This window comes from Anolis sagrei, chromosome 3 (assembly GCF_037176765.1).
Source record: "Anolis sagrei isolate rAnoSag1 chromosome 3, rAnoSag1.mat, whole genome shotgun sequence".
Classification (NCBI taxonomy): Eukaryota; Metazoa; Chordata; class Lepidosauria; order Squamata; family Dactyloidae; genus Anolis; species Anolis sagrei.
In genome coordinates, this window is record NC_090023.1 from 97,427,011 (window position 1) to 97,452,724 (window position 25,714).

Consider the following 25,714-nt stretch of genomic DNA (forward strand, 5'->3'; position numbering starts at 1 on the left):
TCAACAATTCAAGCACCATTTCCTGATAACACCTTTGTTGACATCTTGTCATTTTCATTGTATGGATAATGGCCTTTGCTCATGAGTTACTTCAGTCAGTTATTGAGATGAGATGATTTCCTCAAATATTTATGAACACTTGTCACCGCAATTATTGTTCCTTATGAAAATTGCATTAGCAGCAACAACACATGGTAGTATTTTTAATAAATCAAACTCTAATATACACAATGAATCAACTCAGCTTCACTTCAGATCCATTGCTGGTTGTTACCACTATTTGTCAATGTCCGGTGAATATCAAGGGTTTTTTAAAAGTCACATTGATTTTGCTCCACTTCAAAGCAAAATGGAGGAATGCTCTGGAACTTGCTGGAAACTTCAAACTATCCTGTGGCTTTGGGGCAGGCTGGACAGTGGAATGGGGGCCGATTCAGCTCGATCTGCTCTCTACATGGGACATTGGTGCCAGTAGCACAAGGGAAGGGAATGGATCATGCCCATGTGGCTGCCACTCGAAGATGGCCGCAGAGCTCCTAGCTATCATGGGCACCTCATTCCATCATTAGCAATTGTGTCAATGGGACTAGCGAGAATGGGGGAAGATCGCTGGCTGGATTGTGTTGATTCTAACCCATATAGACGCAGTGGGTCTGGCCTCTGCATAAATGTTCTGGACTTGGACTAATTTTAGTGACCATTGTAGACTCATTCTAGCATTCTTTTAGTTTGCAAGCTTACACCAGTTTAAACATGTTTAAGATAAAATACTCCAATCCAATTGGAATGAGCAAGCCTGTTTGAAGCCCGCTTTTTGTGTCAATCTGTCATTTATAATAAAGCAACAACTTTCTTCCCTGGTGAAAAGAAAAAAAATGAACTCCTGTGTCTATTTGCCATAGAAATGTGGGTTTCCTTTTGCTTTCCCCCTTTTGAGCCAGTGGTTCAAGCCTTTAATGGTAATTACCCCGTTAAGATGATTTATTCAGTGACAGTTGTAATTAAAACCTTATTCTCATTATCATTTTTACTTCAAGGGGAGTGAAATTGCCCACATAAAGCAGCTGGCTTAAACTATGGACAAGAGGGAAGGAGAGGGAAGGAGAGGGGGGGGAGAGGGGAAACAAGTTAGTCCATAGGATGTTGTTCTATGTCCATTTTTTTCACAGTACTGAATCTGACTTTTCTATTTGAAACTCTCCATGGACAATAACCAAAAATGGATAAGAAGTCAAAATGTAGAACTGAAATGCCAATGCAGCAAGCTAGTCATGCAGAAATATTTCAGATTTCCAACTTCTACATTTTTAAGTATGTAATCACATAGAAAGTTTGGACTCTTTCATCTTCAGGTCTTTTTCTTACTTTCTTCTTTATGAAAATAACTTTTTAAAATTGTGGTATAAAAACTAAATTTTTAAAAGAAATAAAAAAGCAAAATGAAACTCACATTTTTTGATAAATAGACACAGGAATTCACTTTTTTTAAGGCTTTGTACTTTTTAAATATTTTTATATTGTATGCTAATGTTTTTAACAGTATTTTATGATTGTTTTACTTGTTATAATTGTTGATGCATCAAATTGTTGCCAATTGTGAACCACTCCAAGTTGCCTCTGGGCTGAGAGAGGCGGTATATCAATGTGGTAAATAAATAAATAAATATGGAGTCTACTATGGATCTTTTAGCCTTGGCAAGTTATGACTGGATGCACAGAATAATGTGGATCTCTCCCTCTATAGAGCCATGCATTGACTGGCACAGAAAGCTCTGCAATAGTACCTACTACCCTGCCATTGGTTGTCCATGGGTCTGGAAAAGTTTCTGATTATAAACTTTTGAGAGATTGTGGTAGAGGGAGCAATATCAGTGTATATCAGTAGAGATTTGGCCCAAAGCTCACATGTTCATTGACATAATTCTGGAACTGGATTACTCTGGAGCTGATACACTAATTTCCCCACATTTACTTGCCCAATAATGTGATTTAGGAAGGGTGTGAGCAATTCCAATTTGACAACAGTACATAATATGAAGACACTGATAAGTGCTTTCTTAGGTGTAACACCATGGCTGTGCAATGCCTACTCTTTGAAGTCCCAAATAGTGCTGACATTACTTTTATTTCTGCTGATCTAGGCTTGCTTATTGCTCTTGCAGTTTGCTTTTGTTTTTCCAGTTTAAATAGTTAAACTGTTTTAAACTGCTAAAATCTTTAATCTGTTACAGTGTTTGAATTATGTTAGTTTCTTTCAAAGAGATTTTATTTAATTTACTGTCTTGACATCTGTTGATAAAGGGCATGCTAGAAATTCTCTAATAAATAAATGCTTATATGAATACTTTCTACTTTGGCTCCCTTCCTCTGCAGACTTTTCTCCTCTCCATGGAATATCTCTATTAGTCTAAGGAGAAGACGTTGAGGCATTATGCTCCCAGTGTTATCTTTCTCCTTCTGCTTTGCTATCGGTTGATCCAGAGCCTCCAGAGGTTTTTTTTATCTTTCATTTATATTTTGTAGCTATCTCTAAAAAAAAAAAAAATGACACGAGTGCACTGTCTCTGGCTTGTTATTTGTACATACTTTTACAATTGTAGAAAGTGTCTTTAAGAAGAAAATAATAGGATACAATATTCATTCTTATGTTCTCTGCATTAACTGCACCTACCTTGTACAGATGGTGTAACCGTTGGCCAACTGTACCATCTTAGTGCATACTTAAGCAACATGCTTGCATTTGGTATAGGTTTCATCATCAAATCATTTCCTACATAGTATGAGAGCTGTAAGAAGCATGCTGCCCACCTTCCAAAAGCAAAAACAGTTGAAGTGGCAGTTGCAAGCGATTTTCTAAATAGAGTGGGCCCTTCGTATCCACTGGGTTGGTACCAGGACCCCACATGGATACTAAAATCAAGTCTCATTTATATACAATGGTGTAGTAAAATGATTTCCCGTATATAAATGGCAAAATAAAAAAGTGGAGGAATATTTTCAAGCTATGTATAGTTGAATCTGTAAGTGCAGAATGCATGGATACAGAGGGCTGACTGCAATACATGAAAACTACATGGCCCTTTAGATAGACTGTAAAGGTAAAGGTTTCCTATCGACATTAAGTCTAGTCAAGTCTGATTCTAGGGGGTGGTGCTCATCTCCATTTCTAAGACAAAGAACTGGCATTGTCAGCACCATAGACATCTTCTGGGTCATGTGATTGGCATGACTGCATGGAGTGCCGTTACCTTCCCTCCAGAGCAGTACCTATCGATCTACTCACATTTGCATGTTTTCAAACTGCTAGGTTGGCAGAAGCTGGGGCTAATGACAGGAGCTCATCATATGCTCTATGAATTCGAACCACCAACCTTTTTGTCAGCAAGTTCCGCAGCTCAGTGGTTTAACCCTCTGCACCACTGTGGCCCCCTTTAGTAGAATGTACCCACCAGAATCCCTCTCTATTAGCTAGGGAAGATGGAAATTGCAGTCCAAGAACTTTAGAAAGGTTGTTTGCACCCCCAGTCTAAATGGTTACTGCTTCACACTTATGAGTTTCTATGCAACTCCGTTCCAGACTTATCATGCTTTTATTCACCTGCATCAGATTTCCTATTGTCCCTCCTGCTCCTGGAATACGAAGGCAAGTGTTGAGCTCCTTATCTATCAATCTCTATGAATGTCAAGACACTTCCCAGTATCTTCCAGCTCATTTATGGCCTGTTTTGGCCATGTCAGAGAATTTATAGTGGAGATAATGGCAGCTGGGGCGAGCGGAGACCCACCTTGGATAGCTCTGGAGGACTACATCAAAAGAACGAAAAGAGGCCCAGGCCCAGTAAAGGCACTAGGAGCATGCCAGGGTGCCAACTATATCAGGTAACACCACTGGAGGGAGTGACACAAAATTTTAACTGGTTAACCAAATGCAAAGTATATGAGACGCAAAAAATTAAGAGTCCCTCCAGAACTGCAAACACTATCACAAGCAAATATTGACAATTTATTCACACTCTCATTACTTGCAGCAATAGCCGATGTAATAAAGCAACCAAATTGGCGGGGGGGGGGGGGAGGCGTTGTTGAATATTCTCATTAGGGAGGCCAGACTTGGTGGAGGTGGTTGACAGGGGCGGAGCTGCGGGCTACTGAAGGCTGCTCTGCCCCCCACTGTGCTCTTTGACCCTAACCCCCTCCCTGAAATTGTCAACCCCCCCCCCCCGAAATTGTCAACCCCCCCCCCTGAAATTTTCAACCCCACCCCCCAAATTTTCAACCGTCCCCCAAAAAATTTTCTGGCTACAGCCCTGTTCTGGATAGCAATCATAATGGGCCGGGGGAAGGGGATCACCTATGATGATGATTATGTTGTGTATCCCTTATTCAAAATGTTTAGAACCAGAAGTGTTTGGGCAAATGTTCCAAGATTTTGGGAACAAGACTTTGGAACATTTGCCTATTCTTGATGTGACATCTTGGGAGATTTGTTGATGTTCCAGATCCATGTTACACTCAATCTTTTGGAATAATGGTGTGCTTGAAAACAAAGTTTGCATAGCATGGATTCAAACGGCCGAACTTTCAGTCAGCAAATTCAGCAGCTCAGCAGTTTAACCCACTGTGCCACCAGAATTTAAAAACTCTAAAAATCAGGACAGTAAATATAAAGCAACACTCAAAAAGCAGAGGAATTCCAGACAAAAATCAATCAGCGCCAGCTAACACCTCCCAACAAAGGATTTCCACAGGCAGGAAGCAGCCAGGCATTGAAGTTTCAAGGACATTCAATGCTAATAAAGGTGGCTAATTGCACACTTGAATCAAGCAGACAAGTGTTCTTTCTCCCACCCTGAACATTCCACAGATAGATGAGAGATAGATGACACACACATACACCACTTGTGGTATTTCCAATAGACCTCAGAACAAATTTCTGAGGATGCTTGCCACACATACAGGCAAAACGTCAGGAGAGAATGCTGCTGCTACATGACCATACAGCCCGAAAAGCTCAGAGCAACCCAATCAGGATATAGATGGAAAGTCTGTCATAGCCACAGCTACATTCAGATTAGTCAAGGCAGCATATGCTAATAAGTTCAGGTCTCCATAAATCTGGGTTGTCAGGCAGCAATCAGCCAGGCTTTGAATCTACAAGGCCATTCAATGCTAATCAAGGTGGCCAATTGCAACATTCACACTAGCCTCAGGCAGACAAGAGTTCTTTCTCCCACCCTTGACATTATTCCACGGATATATAAACCTAGCTTGCCCAGTTTCCAAAGGAACCCCTCAACCTCTGAGGATGCTTGCCATAGATGTGGGCGAAACGTCAGGAGAGAGTGCTTCTGGACCATGGCCATACAAATCGGAAAACTCGCAGCCCCCCAAACCTAGAGGTGTTTGTGGACAACTTGAAATTTCGGCGCATTTCCAGAGACTGGCGAGGCGTGGAAGGGCTCCCCATCCGGTTGGTTGGGGCGGTCGCTGCGGCTCTTCCTCCTCCCCTCCCTCCTTCCCAGGCCCCGCCCTCTCAAAGCCTCTTGCCGCAGCTGCGGGAGCCCCAGCCCCGCCCCCGCCCCCTCCTCCTCCTCCTCCTCCCCGCGTGCCACCGGCTGGCTGGCTGGCTGGCTTTCTAGCTGGCGAGAGAGCGATCCGGCGCTCACCCGGCAAAACCCATTGTCTGCCAGCCAGGCGCCGGCGGGAAAGGCGCGCGCAACAGACAGCGCGAGAGCAAGAGAGAGAGAGCGAAAGCGAAGAGGGCGAGAGAGGAGCGGAGGCGCAGCGCTTCTCTCCAGAGGCAGGCGGGCAGGACACCCAGGCCAGGCGCGATGCAGGGCGCCGGCACTTGTTTTGCCAGGCTGAGGCCAGCGCCGGCCCGGAGCAGCTGCTGAGAGGAAAGGAAAGGGAGCAAGACGCAGCGAGAAGGAGGAGGAGGAGGAGGGCGGCCTCGGCGGCGACTCCCAACTTCGCCCTTTGGCCTGCCAGGGCGAGCCTCTTCCCGCATGGAGACGCTGAGCGCGGTGAGGGCCAAAGTGGGGGCCAGGAGCCCCGGCGGCTGCGAGGCGGTGGGCAGCGGCGGAGAGCCCCAAGCCTTACCCCAAGCCGGACCTACACCGCCGCCGCCGCCGCCCCCGGAGCCCGCCGCTGGGTATCGCCTCGAGGACCTGGAGACCTTGGCCACTGTGGGTGAGTCAGGGAGGGAAAGAAAGAGGGCCCACAAGGTAACAAAGGGAGCGCGAGGGGAGACGAGTCCGCCCCCTCCCCTTCCCTTCCAGGGACCACCCACCGGGCTAGAGAGAGAGAGAAGGGGCTTTTCTCCCTTCCCTTCCCAGCAGCGACAGGGTCACCGGCATCGCCTGCCTCCCTCCCTCCCTCCCTCCCTCGTCCAGGTCGGGGAAACCCTGGCTTGCAGCGCCGAGGGAGCCCAAAGAGCTGCCTTCCTCCAGGGCAGGGGTTCTCGACCTTCCTCATGCCTCCACCCCTCAAGTTGGGGAGACCCCTCAACCATAACATTATATTCCTTGTTACTTCTCAACTGTCATCTCGCTCCTGTTATGAATCCTCATGTAAATATTTGAGATGCAGGATGTATTTTCATTCACTGGACCAAATTTGGTACAAATACCCCATACGCCCGAATTTGAATACTGGTGAGGTTGGGAGGAGGGTTGATTTGGGAGTTGTAGTTGCTGGGATTTATAGTTAACCTACAATCAGAGAGCATTCTGAACTCCACCAATAATGGAACTGAACCAAACTTGGCACACAGAACTCCCATGACTAACACAAAATACTGGAAGGATTTGATGGACATTTACACTGAGTTTTAGAATTGGAGTTCGCCCACATTCATAGAGCACTGTGGACTCAGTGATGGATCTGGACCAAACTTGGCACCAATACTCAATATGCCCAAATATGGAGTTTGGGGAAAACAGACCTTGACATTTGGGAGTTGTAGTTGCTGGGATTTATAGTTCACTTACAATCAAAGAGCATTCTGAACCCCACCAATGATAGAATTGGGCCAAACTTCCCACACAGAACTCCTATGACCAACAAAAAACACTGTTTCCTGGTGGTCTTTGGTGACCCCTCTGACACCCCCTTGCAACCCCCCCCCCCCCCCGCCGGGGTCCCAACCCTCAAGTTAATGGGGCTAGCTGCTCTCTTGGGGCAAGCCCTGCAGGCATTCATGTCACTTCACACAAACAGGGCAACCTGGGACTCCTTGATCAAATTTAACCCCTCCCACACACACAAACGCCTCCCTCAGGGCAGAATAATAAGAAAAAAATAATCATAATAATTGATTAGAAGCAACTGGAAAAGCTGACACGGTATGAGGATTTAAAGATGAAACTGCAAAGACTGGCACAGACCAGTAAAGGTGGTCCCAGTGGTCATCAGCACACTGGGTGCAGTGCCTAAAGACCTTGGCCTGCACTTAAACACAATTGGTGCTGACAAAATTACCACCTGTCAGCTGGAAAAGGCCACCCTACTCAGATCTGCGCACATGATTCGCCGATACATCTCTCAGTCCCAGTCACTTGGGAAGTATCCAACGTGTGATCAAATATAAAAGCCATCATAGTGATCTTGTTTGCTGTGTACAAATCTATGTATCAAATAATAGTAGTATTGGTACTCTGCTAATGGCTCCCAGGGGGTCAAAACATATCCACATCAAATACACCCCCACAAAATAAATATATCAAAACACTGAGTGCAGTGGTCAACATGCAGCAGTAAAGGTAAAGGTTTCTGCTTGACATTAAGTCTAGTCATGTCCGTCTCTGGGGGGTGGTGCTCATCTCCATTTCTAGGCCAAAGATCCCGTGTTGTCCATAGATGTTTCCAAGATCATGTGGCTGGCATGACTGCATGGAGTGCCGTTACCTTCCCACAAAAGCGGTACCTCTTGATCTATGCACATTTGCATGTTTTTGAACTGCTAAGTTGGCAGGAGCTGGGGCTAACACCGGGAGCTCGGACCACTCCCTGGATTCGAACTGCCCACCTTTCAGTCAGCAAGTTCAGCAGTTCAGTGGCTTAACCTGCTGCACCACTGGGGGCCCTCAGTAAAATAGGAGGCAAATCCAAACTCATGGATCCAAAGTTGGCTGGACAGTCTTTCCTGCCAGAAGAGATGGGTCTTCAGTTAGCTCTTACATTCTGACATCTCATGATCTATTGGTGCTCTTCTGGCAGGTCATTCCACCTTGTTTTGTATTTCCTCTCCACCTTGTTTTAGGAGGCACAGCACAGGTTGAGTCTGCCTTATCTGGAATTCTGAAAAATGTCCACACCAATGGGAGATCGTGATGCCTTTGCTTCCTGATGGGTCCAGTGTGCACAAACTTTTCTCCATGCACCAATTTGGTGGAATATTGTGTATACAGTGATTGTCAGGCTATGTGTGTAGCTTTTTTATCATGTCAGAAGCCACTTAGGAAACTGAAAGTCACTTCTGGTGTGAGAGAATCGGCCATCTGCAGAGAAGTTGCCCAAAGGATGCCCAGATTTTTTAACATCCTGTGGGAGGCTTCTCTCGTGTCCCCACATGGGAGTTGGGACTGACAGACAGGAGCTCACCCCGTCTTGCAGATTCGAACCACCAATCTTCAGCTGAAACATTAGTGAATTTCATGCTCAGATTTTGTCCCATCCTTGTATATGCAAGTAGGCCAAAATCTGAAATATGGAAGACTTCTAGTCCCAAGCATTTTGGATAAGGGATTCTCAACCTGCCTTGTACACTCTGCCAACAGAGCCAGGGTTTTTTTTTACAAATGTCAGCAAAACAACTGGCAGGTGTCTGCTGTGGCTTCACAATCCACCCAACCCAAGATGTTAAAGTCTGATAAGCTTTCTCTCACTGTTTTTTTTTACTTTTGCTGTTGTTTGGTGAAAAACCCATCTGGTTTTGTAAACACTGTGAGGTACTGTTTATTCAGGAATACTTTGAGTTTGTGGCCCACCGACTCTTTAAATGGGGATATTTGCATTCAAATTGGTTAGAGTCCTGGTGAGCAACCGTATTTGAATGAGAAATTTGCTGTGTAAGTTGTGCATGCATCATAGCTTTTCATTCCAGAGAATGATCCTTGTTTTCCTGAGTGGTTGATGTGAAGTAGTTATGTTTAATTGTGTAATGTGCTCATAGCATTTCAGGTTTATGAGGAGTATTCACTAAACCTATGTGCTCTTCTTACCAGTTCCACCTAGGCTCTTGTTAATATTAAACATGGTCATGAACAGTGGAATTGTTCTATAGTTCAGGTACTCAGGTTTTATTAATCTTAAGCATTTTAGAATTACTCACATGATCAGCTAGAATGTGTGTATTGTTTTCCAAATGTAAGTAATTTGTGGCATTTCACATGTGTCCAGGGATGGGTGAGTCGTCGTGAAGGCATAGTATTCTTTCCTTGTTATTCCCTCTTCAAGGAATATTTGCTCAGATCTGCATATGTGATTGTTTTGACAGCCCTTGGCTACAGTGCCAGAGGAAGGAGAAGATACACACAGAGATACAGACAGGGAACCATATGATACATGAGAAAACGTGAGAAGAAGCGGTTTATGGGGGAGGGCATGTCATGAAAACAATCATCACATTTTAATTAAACACACAATCCTTTTTGGGTATTATTTTATGTAGGAATGAGTGCAGAAGTGGAGGTTAAGCATGGCTCTTGTGTCTATGGAAAAAGACCATAGGCTCTTTTCAGACATTGAAATGAATAGACAGTTAGGGAAGAGCCTCATGTCAGACAGGCTGCCATATTACTTATCATTTGAAAAAGGGTATAGCAACTTTATATATTCACAAATAGGGATGAATGAGTTACTGTGGTCTGTATCAGTTTCATAAGTACTGAGTCATCGATTTGGTCTGGTTTCCACATCAGTTTGCGAACTTGAAAATATGCAAGAAAATGTGACAGTTTTCCATAATATGCAGTTTTTGGAATGGAGAACTTTTTGCAAAACACGAAGTTGTGCAGCCTAAGAATAACGTGTGTTCTGAGGCAGGTATTAGGCCAGGAAGTGTATAATGAAATGGGTTGCTCAACCCAAATGAAATTCTAGCCTCTTCCTAGCCAAAGGCAACAATGAATTCCATGTAGGCAATTAAGCGGTATTGTGGAGATGCATATTTCCATCCATTCTTTATTAATCCATTCCATGGAAGGAATGCTCAGGCTGATTGGTTAAGAAACTCATGTGTTTCTAGACAGGGTTGAAGACTTTAATTCCTGTGCAACCTGCATACATTACTATTTCATGTCTGTATATATTCTAAATTGTGTCTCTGATAAGATAACTTCTAATTTAAATTAGTTTATGTTCATATATGACCATTGTGGTGAACACAAAATGGGGTGTAATCTCTGTGAGTTTTTCACTTACATTTCTTCTGGTTTGTATGGGATTTGAAGTAAATTGAAGTCTAAATACTATATATTTGTTTGAATGTTGGACTAAGTAAGACTCCGAGAATAACAGTTTAAATTTCTGCTTGGTCTTGGAAATCTACTGTTTTTTTGTTTTTGTTTTTGTCGTGTCAGGAGTGACTCCTGGTGTGAGAGAATTGGCCGTCTGCAAGGACGTTGCCCAGGGGACGCCTGGATGATTTGATGTTTTTATCATCCTTGTGGGAGGCTTCTCTCATGTCCCCTGCATGAGGAGCTGGAGCTGATAGAGGGAGTTCATCCGCCTCTCCCCGGATTCGAACCTGCGACCTGTTGGTCTTCAGTCCTGCCAGCACAGGGGTTTAACCCTCTGTGCCGTCTACTGGGTGACCTTGAACAAGTCACACACTCTCAACTTTAGAGGAAAACAGTAATACACTCCCTCTGAACACATCTTGTGTGTGTGTGTGGGGGGGGGGGGGATCCCATGATAAGTTTACTTTTCATTGTTGCTGTATGTGTATGACCTTAAGCTAGACAAACCTATCACGGGATTTTTTTCCTCACAAAATTTGGTCAGAGGAGGTTTGTGTGTGACTTGCCCAAGTTGACTCAGTGGGCTTCCATTAACAATTCATGATTTGAATCTTTGTTTCCCAGTGTCCTAGCCCAACACTCAGACCAATACACCACACTGGTCTTATGGTTATTTTTGGCCAGAAATGGCTTGAAGACACACAACAGCATTCAGAACCAAAAATATTATTGGTTACTACAAATTCTCTCACCACCAGTTGAAAAAATAGGTATACCTCATCACTGTGGGGATTTAGATTCTTTTTTTGCTATTTCTATATTAGTTTTTTTTTTTGTAACAAGATAGGGCAAGAATAATTGAAGGTGATTATCTTTTTCTGGTAATTGGAGAGTATAGTCTTTATTTTACCTTCACTATCCTCTTGGAGGTTCAGTAATAGAAGACTTTGAGAATTCATTTTCACATGAGAGCTAGGCTGGATTTTTAGTTGGAGCTATAATACCAAACATGCAAGGTTTAAAACAGTAAGGATTTTACAAGCATGAAGGGTAGCATGTATTAAATTTTGCCCTGATATGTGGCTTCACTGTGTCTACCCCTTGATGCCCACTATTAGCTATGGACAGGCCCACAGCCAGGGGGCGCATCAACCCCCCCCCCCCCCGAAATTCTCAGGGTGGTCCGCGAGAAGGCCTTACTGGTACATTCTTTAAACTGTTATGTTTATTCATATCATGATCTGATCACCATGCTCAATATATCCCATATGCATTGGGTATTGGGGGTAACAATACAAAAGGTTTGCTAGGATAGATCCTGAGCCCCCCCCCCCCGAACCAAACTCAGCCCCCCCCCCCCAAAATTACCCCCCCCCCCCCCCGGAATCAAGATCCTGGCTACGGGCCTGGCTATGGACACTAAACTCAGATATCTGCATCCAATGTGTGGTGATCATTAGCCAAGATTAGGAAATCTTTATCTTATGGCCTCCTCACTTCTCCTTTCTGTACTTGGGAGATAGTGCACAAGTGAAGCTATTTGCTTATGAGTGTATATCTTCTAATTTTAAAAAAAGCTTGGTGTTTGTGTGTTTCTTCTCATCAAAATAGCATAATCTCATTTTTCAGTGTAGTGAACACTATCCTTGACAGGTTTAATAAAATAATGTGCATCTTACAATAGAAGCAGATGTGGCAAAGGAAGCATAATAAAGCATTACATATATAGTGGGAAGCAAAGCACGCTTTTTCTCATTTCTTCATATGTTTTCCCCTGGGAAATTGGTTGTTTTCAGTCTTGTTTTTTCTTATATCTAAATGTTCTATAAAAACACTAGTCATCTTCTCTTGCTATGTATTATCTTCAGTGAATATGTCGAATAGATAGTTATATTTCTTTAACTACAGATTGTAACTGAGGTGGTTTTTACTGAATTTGAGTTGTAGATTTCATCATTAAATTATGAATGTTTTTGATATTGTTTAGTTTATAGTGAAGTGAATTTATAGTGTTTCCCTCCCAGACAAATGACATCACTCCTAAATAGCAGATGAATAAATATGTGAGAGGAAGCCACAGGGAGGAGGGAGCAAGCTTGTTTTCTGCTTCCCTGGAGACTAGGACGTGGAACAATGGCTTCAAACTACAAGAGAGGAGATTCCATCTGAACATGAGGAAGAACTTCCTGACTGTGAGAGCAGTTCAGCAGTGGAACTCTCTGCCCCGGAGTGTGGTGGAGGCTCCTTCCTTGGAAGCTTTTAAGCAGAGGCTGGATGGCCATCTGTCAGGGGTGATTTGAATGCAATATTCCTGCTTCTTGGCAGGGGGTTGGACTGGATGGCCCATGAGGTCTCTTCCAACTCTTTGATTCTATGATTCTATGAATGATTCTGCTTGTACTGAGTATAGTACATGCCAAAGTTGCTCTTGAATGTTATTGTTATGATCATTATTTTGTTAATTGGACTCTATATTTGGAAATGCAAAAGGAAATGGTCAGTAATTATATTCTATCTAATGACTGTAACATTTGAAATGGGTTCCAATATTGCTATTAAATGTGCCTTAAACAGTGGCATCTATTGGCACGCGTAGACTGTAGGATAAACAGGTTTGAAGCCACAATGGATTTTTACATGGTCTCCTTGTAAAGGAAATGAACGTAGGCTTCGTGTTTACCTGGAAGTAAGCTCTATCGAACAAAGTAAGACTTACCTGTTCTGAGTAAACACACATAGGATTGCAGTGTAAATTTGTGGTATCACTTATACCATTTATCAAGATAGCAGATTGAATCTATATTTAAGTCACCACACAATAGATAACTTTTATGGATGCAGTTTGTTTATATTCCATTGAATATACTGAGCTTCAAATAGTTTTAACTATGTGTGCTCAACAGCACCTTTCTTCTTAAGAAATAAAGATTCAGTTATCATGTAAAGCATTCCTGTAAATAACAAGGAAATCTGGCAGCTACAGTCCTTTTAAAACAAGTAATTTTTTAAATGGTGAACTAGGCAATTATTTCTGCTTTGAAATAAAGACTGGCATTGCATCTTCACAACATAGTACATGGCAAGAGAGCCTTTTTGGATGGTTTTGTTTTCATTCTGTATTTAAATTGTAGCAAAGGTAGTAGACAGAAGTGCAGCAATAGATCATTTTTATTCTTCATTGTTTGTCTACTTGTTTCTCAGCATGGTCAAATTTTCAGCTAGTTTTTAAAATAATAATAATGATAATAATAATTTTATTTCTTGCCCACCTCTCCTCATGTCTCAAGGTGGGTTACAACATCACAAATGCACCTTTCCATCAAGTGTCCCAGGAAGTTTTTCTGTTCCCCTTTCGGTCATTTATTCTTTCTGTTCCTCGCTTTTTCTCTCCCTCCCTTCCTTAGCACTGTGCCCATAACTGAAGAAGTGAGAAAAATAGTGTGTAAGAGAGCTGATGACTATGTAAAGTGCATCTATACCATATAGAATTAATGCAATTTGACACCACTTTAACTGCTATGGCTCAATGCTATGTAATAATGGGAATTGTAGTTTTACCAAGGCTTGAGCCTCCTCTGCCAAAAAGTGCTGGTACCTTACCAAACTATCATTCTTATGATTGCATAGCAATGAGCCATAGCTGTTAAAGTGGTGTCAAACGGCGTTAATTCTATAGTGTCAATGAAGTCAGTAATATGACCAAAAGGGAATTGGAACTCCTGTTTCCCTTTTCCTGTTCAATCTGTATAGTCTAATTACAACATTATACATCTCAAAATATGCTGAGACCTATGGAAATCTCTGTAAATGTTTAGAATTCGAACCTGTGACCTGTTGGTCTTCAGTCCTGCCAGCCTAAGGGTTTAACTCATTGCTCCAGGTCGACAGGTGGCTTGAAGGCATCTAAACATGCCTTTGGTGTGAGAAGGGTGTGAGGTCACTCTCTATCCCTGATATGAAGTGAGAAAATAATGCTTCTTGTTCTCCAGTGAAACTAAATCCTTTGGCACAAGTCCTCATTGAGCTCTTTTGAGAAGGCAGACCCCAAAACAGTCATCACAATACCAATGGAAACTGAAGCAAGACTCTGAAATGACTGGTTTTAGATTAATTGAGCAGTTTTTCATTTGTGTTGAATTGTTCTTGTAATAGTTGTATGTTCCAATTTCTGTTACAGAGTTTAAATGTAACTTTAGTTCTAATACGTAGTGCTGTTTAAAATAAATTAAAATTATTGTATGGGCAATAAGCATTTAGTCTTTGGTTCCCTTGGGCCAACACCATTTGTTATCTATGTCACTTTTCACATATCCTCTTTGGTTGTTCTGAATTTCATGAAGCCAGTTACTTTTACAGACAGTCTCCAAGTTACGAACAAGATAAGTTCTGCCAGTTTGTTTTGAAGTTGAATTTTTAAACCAGGACAGGTACATGTTTTATGTGTAACTCCACACACACACACTCACACACACACACGTATGCTTGGAATAGCACAAGGAAGGGTTAACAGCCCAGTGGCATTTGTTTTGCTGTCTGTACCCCTGTTCAGAGGATCTCACCTCACTTTCTGTCCCTTTGATCATTGGATTTTGGAAAATGTGTCTTGTTTTGGAAACAAGGATTGGTGATAAGGCTTCAGTGGAGACATCTTTCCCCCATGATAACTGTTTCAGGAGTGAATTTCCCTACCTAGGGGTAGATTTCTTTCACTTCCTGTTATCTCACCCCCATTCCTAACTATGAGTCATTTGGAAGTCAGTTGCTTGTAACTTAGGGACTGCCTGAGCTCTGATTTTCAAGATAGTTGGTTTCTCTGTTATGCTCAAGGGGTTGTGGTATCTTCTTATCTGCATTGACTGACAGTTCTGGCATTATAAAATGCAGTATAAAAATTGAGTCAGTGGTCTTATGAGGTACTCTGTAAATGTTTAGGATCTTTGTAGAATCTGTGGTCACTGGGCATGGCAGCTAGATCTAGTGACATTTGTAATCCAGAACTTTTGGGTTATCTGTTACCTCTGCTATGATAAGGTTCACTAGACAAACATTATTCTCAGTTTCAAGATCTGTTGTCCTAAATGAAATAACATTAGAGGGCACTTAAACCATGGCCTTCAAAATAACAACTTAGCATGATCTTAGTACTATAGCATTATTGGGTTTTTTTCTAAACTGCCTGCAGCTAGAATCTTTAGTAGCATCATTTAACCCTTATGTTTGAAATGCATTTGTTTAAACCAACTGGAGTATCCCATTGAACTAATGCCTTATCCTTGATATTATAATGATGCCAGTGCAACAGAATGTCCTTATTTCAGCTTCCTGCAGCCTTTGATTTAATCTGAAAGCCAGAGAGATACACAAGTGTATGCCTTAGAGAGATGAGTTCCCTCCAACCCTAAAACTTATGTTGGTGAAAGAAGTTCTATTAGGAAATGTCCCCCATTAGCAGTGGGATTTCTGTAGGTGTTGATTCGCCATAAAACTGTTGATTCAGTGAGTTGATGAATAGCAGTTCTGGAGCCAAATCAGTGTAGTAGGACTGTTTGACCAGAATATTAAGCTTTTAATAGTCACTGAGTCATGGAAACCCACTGGTGACCTTGGGTCAGTCACACACACTCTCAGCCACAGAGAAGGACAATGACAAATCCCCCTCAATAAATATTGCTTAGAAAACCTCATGATAGGATCAGCGTAAGTCAGACTCAGCTTAAAGACACACAACAATGACAAATTTGAAAAGTCTAATGTTTAGCAAGCATGTTTATAAAAAATGTTCTATTGACATGTGTAACATGTTAATAGAATAAAAGATTAGAGAGGTGGAGATAACAATTCTTCTTCAAGAGAAAGCTAACTTATTTATAACCTCATCCTATGTTTTTGATAGTTTAAGTACAGAGTTACTTCCTCTTTTGGTTGTCTTTCTCACTCTACAGTCTCTCTCTCTCTACAGTGTGAATAAAAAAATGCAACCAATTCCTTTTTTTATTGCCTTTGCCCACAGTTTTATCGATTCAAGCTGGATCTTCAATGTTGCAATTAGAAGATTCACATATTAAAGGTGTGTGTGGGGTGTGAGAGAGAGAGATTTCACAAATTAAGGGAGCTTGCATGCATGAATGTAACTTTTCAAACAAAAATGCATTGTATTACTAATTCTGTAAAGTCATCATTTCAGCATTTGTTTTAAAAAAACTACAATTTTTCACAGGAGATCCTAATAGTAACAGGTACATCTCTTTCACTTCCTTCTTTCTCCAGTGGCTTTGTCCTAATGTCTTGAAATTAGTGTGTTCACATGTGATAGATATCAAGCCATGGTTGATGCTCCAGGAAATGCACTCATGAAGTAATTAGCAATTAGCATACCAGAAGGGTGACAGAAGGAAAATTATGTTGTTATGGAACACTTTGTCACACTGCATTGTTCATGCATCCTTTTTACTAAGAGGAAGTTGTTCTTTTGTTTTTATGTTTCAGTTAAAGTGTTTGTCATATGATTCTACTACCAAGTTCCTTAGAACTTGTATTTAGTTTGTATTATGAAGTCACACACTTCTCTATGTCTGCTTGAATATGAGACCCTTTAATTTTTCTGTGATATATATAATATATGTTGTGTGTGCATGGAAACAAACAGAAATAAAGATATAGTGAATGTAATGTGTGAACTCTTCAGAATTCTTTTTTACCAACATAGCACTGTTTCATTTTTAATTGCAAAATGCCTTATGTGACAGACAGTATTGCCAGATGTCAGTATCTGACTTAGTCTCAGACCTTACTTATTTCTCTCTCTCCTGAGCCTAAAGGAGAGGAATCTGAGGGTAATAGCATTGTCTTTAAAACAAGTTTGTGCTTGTTTTATTCTGTTCACTGTAGGTCACGTGTCAAATGCGAGGCCTGTGGGCTGATTCCAGCCCACCATGGTAATTTTATGTGACCCACGAGGCTGTCAATGCTAGGACAATGTAGTTACATTTATATAATCTTGGTATTACAAGCAACCTTTTGAAGGCAATCATAAGACTGATGTGGCCCTCTGTGAAAATGAGTTTGACACCCCTGCTGTAGGCTGTAGCTCCCATGTCTATGAGTCTATGTCTAGAGTGATATGTTTGTAACTGATTTGTATTCACAATCTCTACACATTTAATAGTGTAGGGTATATATAGAAATCATAAAACTCTCCCAGTCCTGACTAATTGGGCATCAGCAACTGTGAGCAATTGATGTTTCCACTCCCTCCTTCCAAAAATCTCTGGTGTGAAGAGGAATTTTGACAGGGATCTCTCTCTTTTGAATGATGCACCAAATATTTCTTGTGGTCTGTGTATGTGAAAACATCAGGGAAGGACAGACTGCTTCATTAAGTATACTTAATTAAGTAGCTGATCTACAGGGTTGCCCAAAATTATATTTATAAGTTCAATTCTATATACATTTCAGATGTTAAATATAATGTTCAGACACCCTGTAGAAACTTGAGTCTATACCTTTAATTTGATGTAAATGTTTTATGTAAATGTCACAAAATTTCTGTAAGCCTAAGTATAATAATAAAACTGTTAAAAATACTTTCATGTGAACACTGAATAATCAATGAACCAGCTATAGAGAATCTGTGTGTACGTTGTGTATTTTAGCATAATTGTGATGGGAAAGAATATATAGTAGCTTTTTTGCAGAGTCACTTTTAATGCAGTTCAAATCAAATATTCATGCATCCATTATAAAAACTATAAATAGCCTTTCTGGACTTTTGCTGCTGTAACATGGCCATACAGCCCGAAAAGCTCATAGCAACCCAATAAGGATATAGATGGAAAGTCTGTGCTAGCCACAGCTACATTCAGATTAGTCAAGGCAGCACATTATAGTTATTTTAGGTCTCCAAAACTCTGGGTTGTCATTTCAAAAAACATATCATCCAATAACAACTACCGTTCTCTCAGCTATATTATATTTCATTTTCTAATCGCTTTTATTGTTTTGTATTATACAGGTTGGGCATCCCTTATCCAAAAGTCTGAAATTAGAAATACTCCGAAATCATGACACCTTTGCTTTCTGATGGTTCAGTGCACATAACTTTGCTTAATGTACAAAATCATTAAAATATTATGTCTAAAATTATTGCCAGGTTATGTTTTTACAGTGTGTATGCAATATTAATGAATTATGTGCTTAAATGTGGGCTCTATTTATAAAATATCTCATTATGTACATACAAACTCATGTATTCCAAAACCTGAAAAAATTCAAAATCCCGAACATTTCTGGTCCCAATCATTTTGGATAACTGGGTTGCTGTGAGTTATTTAACCTATCACTGTTTCGTGAATCACTTGAGAAACACATATTACGAGATGGCTCCTCCTCTACAAAGATCTTATTACATAGTAGCCACTATCAACTTTTATACCAGTGGATGTAATAAACTGATTAGACCATATTCTCAAACTCTTCATCCTGGAACAGAACATAATTATAGATGTGTGAGAATTGTAGCTTAAATGTGTTTTACATTGGCTGTATAGAAGGGACCCCTCTTGTTAGTCAAGATTTGATAGGCCAAAGGTCACAGACCTTGCATACCTGCTTGTAATTCGAAAGGAATTTATAGGTGGATATTGTACCTTTTGAATGAAGACAAGGTGAAATAAGTGCTGAAAGGAATTATAGATTTTCTTCTACATGTCCTTAAAAATGCCCATTAATGCTTGGACATCCCATCTCATACTATAAGGGTTCTAGAAAAAAACTCTTGGCACTTTTTGTTTGTTTCCTGATCTTTAGCCTCTTTGTAGTGGTCTCCTTAATCAGCTATAAATTTACTAAATTAGATAAGGGGTTAAGCTGGTAAAGAACCATAGTCCTGAACTTCATGTTGTTATTGTTATTCATCTTTCTGTAGTAGCTTTTGGATCTATTTACTTGGATTTAGTTTGAGTTTTGTGCTCTAGTGCATACTATTCAGCTCTTCTTCACTTCCCACCATGTTCCAAGCGAGCACATGTTCACAAGTTAAATTTGAAGGGCCTATATATTCAGCTGTTCTTTTTGATAATTGTTTCTAGCTGCAGTCCACACCACAATTATCTGTGTAAGCTGCATTAAAATTGGTAGGACATGCATCTACATATTTTGTGCAGGAATATGCTTTGAGTATGTTTCATTTTCAAATAACACGTCATTTAATAACTTGTGGACTTTGATGGGTTCATGTGCTATGCAATGCCATACTACTTGTTGACATAAGCAAAGCTATATATCTATGACATTCAATTGCAATGTTCTGTTAATTGCATTTGACATTCTTTATTTTATAATTTATACTATAAAGACCATTATACAGGCAGTCCCCAAGTTACAAACAACATAGGTTCTGTAGGTTTGTTCTTAAGTTAAATTAGTTTGTAAGTCAGAAATCCAGCCAAACATATATATATATATATATATATATATTCAGCTTTGGATAGCATAGGTAAGGATTAACATCCCTGTGGTATTTGTTTTGCTGTCTGTACCTTGTTCACAACATTTCACTTCACTTTCTGTCCCTGTGATCACTACATTTTGAAAAATTTGGTTGTTGTGGAAACAAGGGTTGGCGATAAAGCTTCAGTAGAGACACCATTTCCCATGATAACTCAGGAATGAATTTCCCTTCTGAAGGGTAGTTTTTTCTCACTTCCTGTTGTCTCACCCCCATTCTTAACTATGAGTCATTTGGAAGTTGGATGTTTGTAATGCAGGGACTCCCTGTATATCTGATTTTTATCTGCAAAATTCTGTATTAAAAACATCAGAAGTAAATAACTTGATATCTTACTATCTGGGTATATGTTGTACTGAACACTACCAAACCAGTTTGGCAGCATTTTATATGAAGTCGTGTTCAGAAAAGGAAGGGGAAAAAAGTATGAGCAGAATTGGTTGGTGGTAGTTTCAGTGACATCACTACAAAGTCTACTTAGTGTTCACTGCTAAACCTCCTACCTGTAGTGTTGTGGTAAATTTTTAGGGAAAGTAGTACAGTTATTCTCTATATGCTTTCAATTGAATGTGCAGATTATGGGCTTGTCTGGGGAAGGAAATACTCCAGCAAATTTTGTGTATCAATCCAGAAATCAGTAGCCTGTGTATTAATGTCTGCTTTGCTAAGCCATTTGTACTTGTAAACAAGGGACAAATCTTGTGATAGGATTTATTCTACATATGTAAATACATCAGTAGTTGAGTATAAGCTTGATACAGGCCTGAAACCACGCTAGAGACTCTGTATCTCAGAGATCAATGAGCACAGAAAAGTCCCAACACGGTGTTTTCAGGCATCTTCAACTAAGATGTGCATGCAAAGAACATAATATCTTCTGAAAACTAAATTGAGATTGATGCTATTTTGAGTGCAGAAGTGGATATATTATTGAATACTACAGTTATGATTGTCCATGCCATTCTATTTTCCATTTCTCTGCTGGACAGTGAAAAAAGCTGGAGTGTATGTAACTGTGGAGTGCTAAAAAGACAAATGGGTCCTAGGGTAAATAAAGCCTAGAAGCCAGGATGACTAAACTAACTAAACTAAGACGGTTGTCCTTTGGAAATGTTATAAGAAGACATGACTCACTAGAAAAGGCAATAGGAAAACAGGAAGACCACATTACAGACGAATAGACTCATTCAAGGATGCTACATCCCTGAATCTACAAGAGTTGAGCAGGGTTATTAAGGATAGGGTGACTTAGAGGTCTCTCATTCATAGGGCTGCCATAAGTCAAAGTCATCTTAAAGGAAGTTAACAACAACAGCAGTGATCTCTTGAGAGATCCTGATTGCAATTAGCTGTGATGGTTGTGGCCTAAAAGAACACTCTAACTAACTTAATTAAAAAGAAAAGAAAAAATGGCAACCCATATTAGTCTGTTTCTTGTGTGTCACTCTTTATTGAAAAGAGTGCTGGTGGATTGCAGAAATATCCATGTGTGCATGCTATAAGTAGACCCACAGGGGGAAAAAGTAGGACAGGCTGACTTGTTTGTTTGATATACGTGGACCTGCACTACACATGGGTAATGTTAAATGTTATTTTTTTTAAATAGGTGAGCAAGCTTTGCAAAATTCAGCCAAGATTAACTTCCCAGCAGTTATGAAGGTACTTTATCTCAGAAAGAAATGCTTAGCTTCCTTCCATAATAAAAACCCTGATAACATCACAGCTGAAAAGTTAATTTTAAATACTTGTATACAGTTTTCTAATTGGTGTACTTCAAGGGTTCTACCATGTCCTGAAAGAAATTCACTAATGGTGTATTGCTCAGTTTTTCGTTTCTGTTATTGCCACCCAATAAAAGATTGTAGTTTTACTTTAGTTTAGAAGGGGTGTATGGAGATCTAGGCCACATCCACACTGCCATATAATTAATTTTGAAACCACATTAGATGGTCAGGTGGACTCATATAATGCACTTCAACTCAGTTAAACTAGGATCTGCAGTGGTGCAGTGGATTAAATCCTTGTGCTAGCTGAACCTTAAGGTTGGTGGTTCGAATCCCTGAGACAAGATGAGCTCCTGTCTGTCAGCTCCAGCTTCCCGTGCGGGGACATGAGAGAAGATTCCTGTTGGTCCTGGGGGTTCTGTGTGCCAAGTTTGACCCAAATTTGTCATTGGTGGGGTTCAGAATGCTCCCTAGATGCAAGGTGAACTACAACTCCCGTGCAGGTGGGTCAGAAACACTGGGATGCCTGTGATAGAGGAAACAAAATTTAGAATGAAAAGGCCTCATATGAAACCCTTCACTTGTGCGGAGGACATTGAAAGGGCTCTTGTACATGTTCATTCTACTCACTATCACCTGCAATGTCATTGGAGGGAGGGCCATTGGTGTCTCCTGGGTAGTGGAAGTTATAGCTGTTTGTGGAGGCAGGAGTTTGTATGTGCAAGTCGACACCCCAGCCACACATACATATACAGATTTTCACTTTATTATGTGTATAGACATATGAGGCCTGGATAACAAACATGACAAGAACATTCTTAATAAAGACATAAATGTCTTCAGTGAGGTTGCAGAATCTAGGGATTTTTCACACCTATAGAGAGCAGTACAGTATGTTTCCCTCTTAAACATATCACCAATTCTTCCTGTATAGTACAGATAATTTTAATATGACTAGTTATTATGATAGTTCCAGTAATTTATGAGAGCCTTTCAAATTCGTTTTGGAAAAAGCAGTAAATCCCATTATGGAGAAACATTTATACATACCCTGCAATGTGTGCTGCAGCCATGCCTTTTCATTTGTATTTTAATAATTACCCACAATCTCATTAGATGTAGATGTGAAAAATATGTTGTGTCTTGCTTCACAAAATACAGTATTAGAGGCATTGTTGGTGATGATAGATGTGCTATGCAATAGTAAAGCAAGAAACAGGAATCTCTTATTTTTATCCTCAGTGGAAATGAAACAAGCATTTTCACTTCTACTATCAAATTGAGAAATTTGACTTCCTTCTTGGTACAAAGGAAAATCTGCAGAACTCGGTAGTTTCTGTGAAGAGTACAGAGTTTCCAGATTAAATGATAAAGTCAGTGTGAAACCTAAGTTCTTGTATAAATGATTAGCTGGTAAGAATGTTGCCTTTGCTGTCTTCAGTTCAGCTTTTGTTACCAGCCTTAACAAAAAAAAAAAAAGTCAAGGTGAAAACTCTTAACTAGAGACAAACTGGGAGAGCAGAGAATCTAAGTATAGTACTATTGCAGTGTTTGATACTTCAGAGAATGATGTAGAAATTAGGGAGAAGAACTGATTAGTGCCATAGGATAAAAAGTGAGTAACAATTACGTAAATATATTTTTATAGCATTTGCAACTATACAGGGTAAACAAAGAAAAAGAAAGTAATTTTTCCCATAGAAGAAAAAAAAAGATTCAAACAAGGGAGACCCTAGTTTAAAGGTTTGGGGAAAATGTTGGTGTCCTCGTCCAACATACCAATAATATTTTTACATCTTGGTTTTAAAAGTCTAGCATAGAAGCCACTGTGATTTAGTGCTTTGAACACAAGACTCTGACTGATGCCCAGGTTTCAAATCCTTATTCAGCCACAGAATTCCACTGGGTGACTTTGGACATTTCACACTTTCCCAATCTCAGAGAAAGGCAATGACAAACCCACTCTGAACCAAGCTTGCCAAGAAAACCCTAAAGATAGGTTCATCTTAGGGTCGGAAATATCTTGAAGGCATGCAAGAAAACAAAGTCCTACACAGGTTCGCCTTGCCATTTCACAGCAAATTATTGTTTTCTGTTCTATTTTAATCAAAAAAGAGATACAAAGAGATGGTGATGTAGAAACATTAAAAGGCACTTAGTCCTATAATGACACTATGAAGAAGAAGGTCAATTGTATTAAAAGGGAGAAAGGAAGGATAAAATACCGTACTATAAAATATGGTAATGTTCCAAATTCATGCAGATCCACAATGTAGGTAACCTCTGGTTCACTGCAAGGTGATAACATCTGTAGCATTTAGTTCAGATGGAACTTAGCCTGAGGTGTGTGCCAGAGTTAAACAGATGCATATAGTCTAAACTAGGGAGGCAAAGTTTTGATTATATCATTTTCTAAGTAGAACAAATAATTTCTGCAGTTATTACTGTGGGAAAAATGAATATTTATATGGAGTTCTCACCTGGTTTTTGTTCTTCTTAAGGTGTTTCATAATACTGGGGAGGTATGCATAAAATTTGTACAAAATTTATAGTTTTAATGAATAATTTTAGTTTTAACTTTATATTTTATAGGAAATTTGACTTCGACAAATCTCTCAAAACATGACATTTCTAGGGGCCTGAAAACTACATGCCATGAGAAATCAAGCCAATTAGGAGATGTGATTGTACAGCATTGTTACACAATCTGCATTTTAGGGAGTGCAGCTCTATCCATTTTTTGTAAGCATGTGCTGTTCATTTCATTTGACTTGGAACAATTTGAGTGTTGAGAGGTTTGATGTATGTCTTTATGTGGTATACAAAACTAAACACTTTGGTCTGCTTTGATCAGACATATTCTGTGAAGAGGTCTGTAGATAGTTTGTACTCTAAAATTACACTCTAAAATTACAACAGCAAAACAGCAGAGAGGAAACAACCAGGCACATCTTAACACCTCTCAATAAAAGATTTCCCCAGGCTCAGCCAGGCCTTCAAATGCTAATGAAGGTGGTCAGTTGAAACATTCACACCTAGCTCCAGCAGAGAAGAGCTCTTTGCCCCACTCCAGTCATTCCACAGATATATAAACCCATTTTCCTAATTCCAACAGACCTCACTACCTCTGAGGATGCTTGCCATAGATGCATGCGAAACGTCAGAAGAAAATGCCTCTAGAACATGGCCATATAGCCCGAAAAAACCCGACAAGAACCTAGTGATTCCAGCCATGAAAGCCTTCGACAATACATTGTGCATAAATGTTTATTTATATAGAGAGTAGCGATATGAATTGTATAACAATGTACACTCCAGACCCAGCCAGCCTCTCCAGTAATGAATCGTGTGTGGTAAAATTACTCCTTAGAGGCTATCGGAATATGTGCTGTATTCACAATTTTGAGGACCTGTACCTAAAAAAGACTCCAAAGCTGAGAGAGGAAGGTAGGCAGGCAGTGCCACTAAGAAGTGACTGTGTGTGGTCTCCCATTGGGTTCCCCAGAAGCCAGATCAGCCAGAGATAACCCCTGGGTGATTCACCAATTCCCATCTTTGCAATAGAGAAAAGAAAGCAAGTCTGACTATCAGATTTACTGTTCACCATACTCTGTGATACCAAGCAGTATATAGGTTATGCTAAACTGTTGGCTTGTTGGTGCAATAATGTTTCAGAAGCCTACTCCAGAGAGGCAAAATTAATGTGCTGTTTTGAACAACTGCTAAGTCAATGGATTTACAGAGTGAGCGGGTGGGTGATGACTTTGACTCAAAATATTGCCTGAGAACTTTTAAAAGAGGCACTTTCTGGTGGCTTCCTTGAAGTGTTATTATTCCTCATTGTGGTTTATGCCAGCCTTGTCAGGAAATAATTTATGGGTGTCACTAATGATCTGCCAACTGTGTTGGTGGGCCTCTGGAGAAAACTGTAAAAAAAAATGTCATTTATTACATTTCAGGTGATTCTCAAACTTAATCTTTGCTTGTTCTCACTTGATAAGTGTTGAATCGATAGGGTTTTTTGC

General features: G+C 40.2%; 1 protein-coding gene across 1 annotated transcript in view; it reads left to right on the forward strand.

Annotated features, from left to right (window-relative positions):
- Window positions 1–5,587: 5,587 nt before the first annotated feature.
- The window catches only part of PRKX (protein kinase cAMP-dependent X-linked catalytic subunit), a 67,050-nt gene continuing 46,923 nt past the window's right edge, over window positions 5,588–25,714 (forward strand). Inside the window, exon 1 of the mRNA XM_060769898.2 lies at window positions 5,588–6,189. Within this exon, the coding sequence (XP_060625881.1) occupies window positions 6,006–6,189 (184 nt within the window). The 5' untranslated portion in view covers window positions 5,588–6,005. The remainder of the gene's footprint in view (window positions 6,190–25,714) is intronic.